Source organism: Sinocyclocheilus grahami, unplaced genomic scaffold (assembly GCF_001515645.1).
Source record: "Sinocyclocheilus grahami isolate Dianchi unplaced genomic scaffold, SAMN03320097.WGS_v1.1 scaffold11108.1, whole genome shotgun sequence".
In the NCBI taxonomy this organism is placed as follows: Eukaryota; Metazoa; Chordata; class Actinopteri; order Cypriniformes; family Cyprinidae; genus Sinocyclocheilus; species Sinocyclocheilus grahami.
This window is the reverse complement of record NW_015513627.1, coordinates 1-1,724: the sequence shown is the minus strand read 5'-3', so window position 1 is coordinate 1,724 and position 1,724 is coordinate 1. Positions and strand designations below refer to the sequence as shown.

General features: G+C 40.0%; 1 protein-coding gene across 1 annotated transcript in view; it reads right to left on the bottom strand.

The window, feature by feature from the left end:
- LOC107578609 (UPF0561 protein C2orf68 homolog) overlaps window positions 1–1,641 on the bottom strand; it is a gene marked incomplete at its 3' end in the record, with an annotated part of 5,977 nt that extends 4,336 nt beyond the window's left edge. Inside the window, exon 1 of the mRNA XM_016264552.1 lies at window positions 837–1,641. Within this exon, the coding sequence (XP_016120038.1) occupies window positions 837–946 (110 nt within the window). The remainder of the gene's footprint in view (window positions 1–836) is intronic.
- Window positions 1,642–1,724: the final 83 nt, after the last annotated feature.

Sequence of the window (1,724 nt, the reverse complement as noted above, 5' to 3'; positions counted from 1 at the left end):
ACACACACACACACACACACACACACACTCATTCACACACACTCACACACACACACACAAATGAACTGGTGTGTGTTACAATATGGCAAAATTGAGCCAGAAGACTCGAATACGAGGTTGAAATCAGATTGATTAACCTCTGATAAAGTATTTTTGAACTTTGATGTTGTGTAACAAAATGTCTTTGGGTTTGACTACTACTAAATGAATGCAAAAACTGCCATTTCAAACAAAAACTAAAAAATCTAAAGCTTTACGAAAAGTTGTCTTTGAGAATGTCTAAACACGTATCCACATCTGAATAAAAAATAAGTATGTCTAAAAACAACTAGAGGATTTATAAGCCTTTTTATATAGAGCTCTACAGGAATCTAGAGGCTAAACCAAGCACATTTCAGATGTTTTTCTTTTGTATTCCGACCATACGGCACTAAACTGCCTTCAGAAATGGGATTTTAAAGGCATTGTCTCTATTCTAACACGAAACACTGCCATAATTGAAAAGTAACAATAATATTATAATATATATTTTTTATTTTTTTCAATGGGGAAACAAATGTATGCATAAATATCGATGAATAGCATTTTATAAAAAAAGAAAATAAACTATCATTGAGCAAAAACGTATTACATTGATTTCACTGAGAGAGAGAGAGACCCACACATTTCAGGTGTCCGGTCACTTTCGACGCGGACTACACAAGTGGGTTAATATGCGACGCATTACAGGGTCGAGATTTCGAACTACAGATGTGTATAGCTTCAGATAAGAAACTACAACTACTAAGAACACACAATGACTGTCTGCTGCCAGACAGACTGTTTAGAGCAGAGACCTGGCGATCTGATTCCTCCTGATGTGCCGCAGGAACCCGTGGCTCATGTCCAAGCGCCCGCCGGGCTTGTATTTAACTCTCTCCCCCTCTGCGTCAGGCATGACCTCCATGGCTCTGCTCTGGCCTCAAAATAAATTCATTTTAGCACAATGTTACACATTCCGTCTACAACATCCCTCCGAACACTGGGGCCGAGAACTAAAAACGCTGGCCAATAAAAGCGAACTCCGAGTTGTCGGAGCTGTTTGTTTACTTCCCCCACAAACGACCGCGCTTGTATTGTGTCCGTCCTACAACCCCGGAGCGCGTATTTCTATATTAAAAATCGAAATGCATAATAAAATGCGCAGAAAGTACGTTACACGACAAATCCATTGATTGTGTTTGTTTCCAACCCCGGGTTAGTGTGCTCTTGGCCACCCAATTTTAGAGCGGAAGTGAAGGCGGAAGTTTAATAACACTCGCAGAAGTGTCCATTCAGCGGTGAATTCACTTGAAACTAACTTGTTTTTAGACGTAAGATGATCGCAGGCGTGAAACGGGAGAGGGACGTCGATGGAGACGAAGAGGAAGGTATGCTAGGAGTGATAGTTTAGCAGTAACGCGAGTCTAACTCTGCAGGCCCGTGTTTTCAACGTAACGCCAGTCGTTGAAATACATGCACTGTTATGCATTGATCTAAACTAGCACTAAACAAGCTATTGATCTTAATTAGATCGTAAGTATAAGCTCTCACCTGGCATTATGATATCTGTTTAATATATGTAGGCTGTGTGTTGTGTTTTAAGGTCACCAGATTTCTGAAAACCAGCAACATTTTCTGGTTCAGCGGCCAAAATATGATTGAAATCTCACTTCTTGGTATCCATGAAGACAATACTTTTTTTT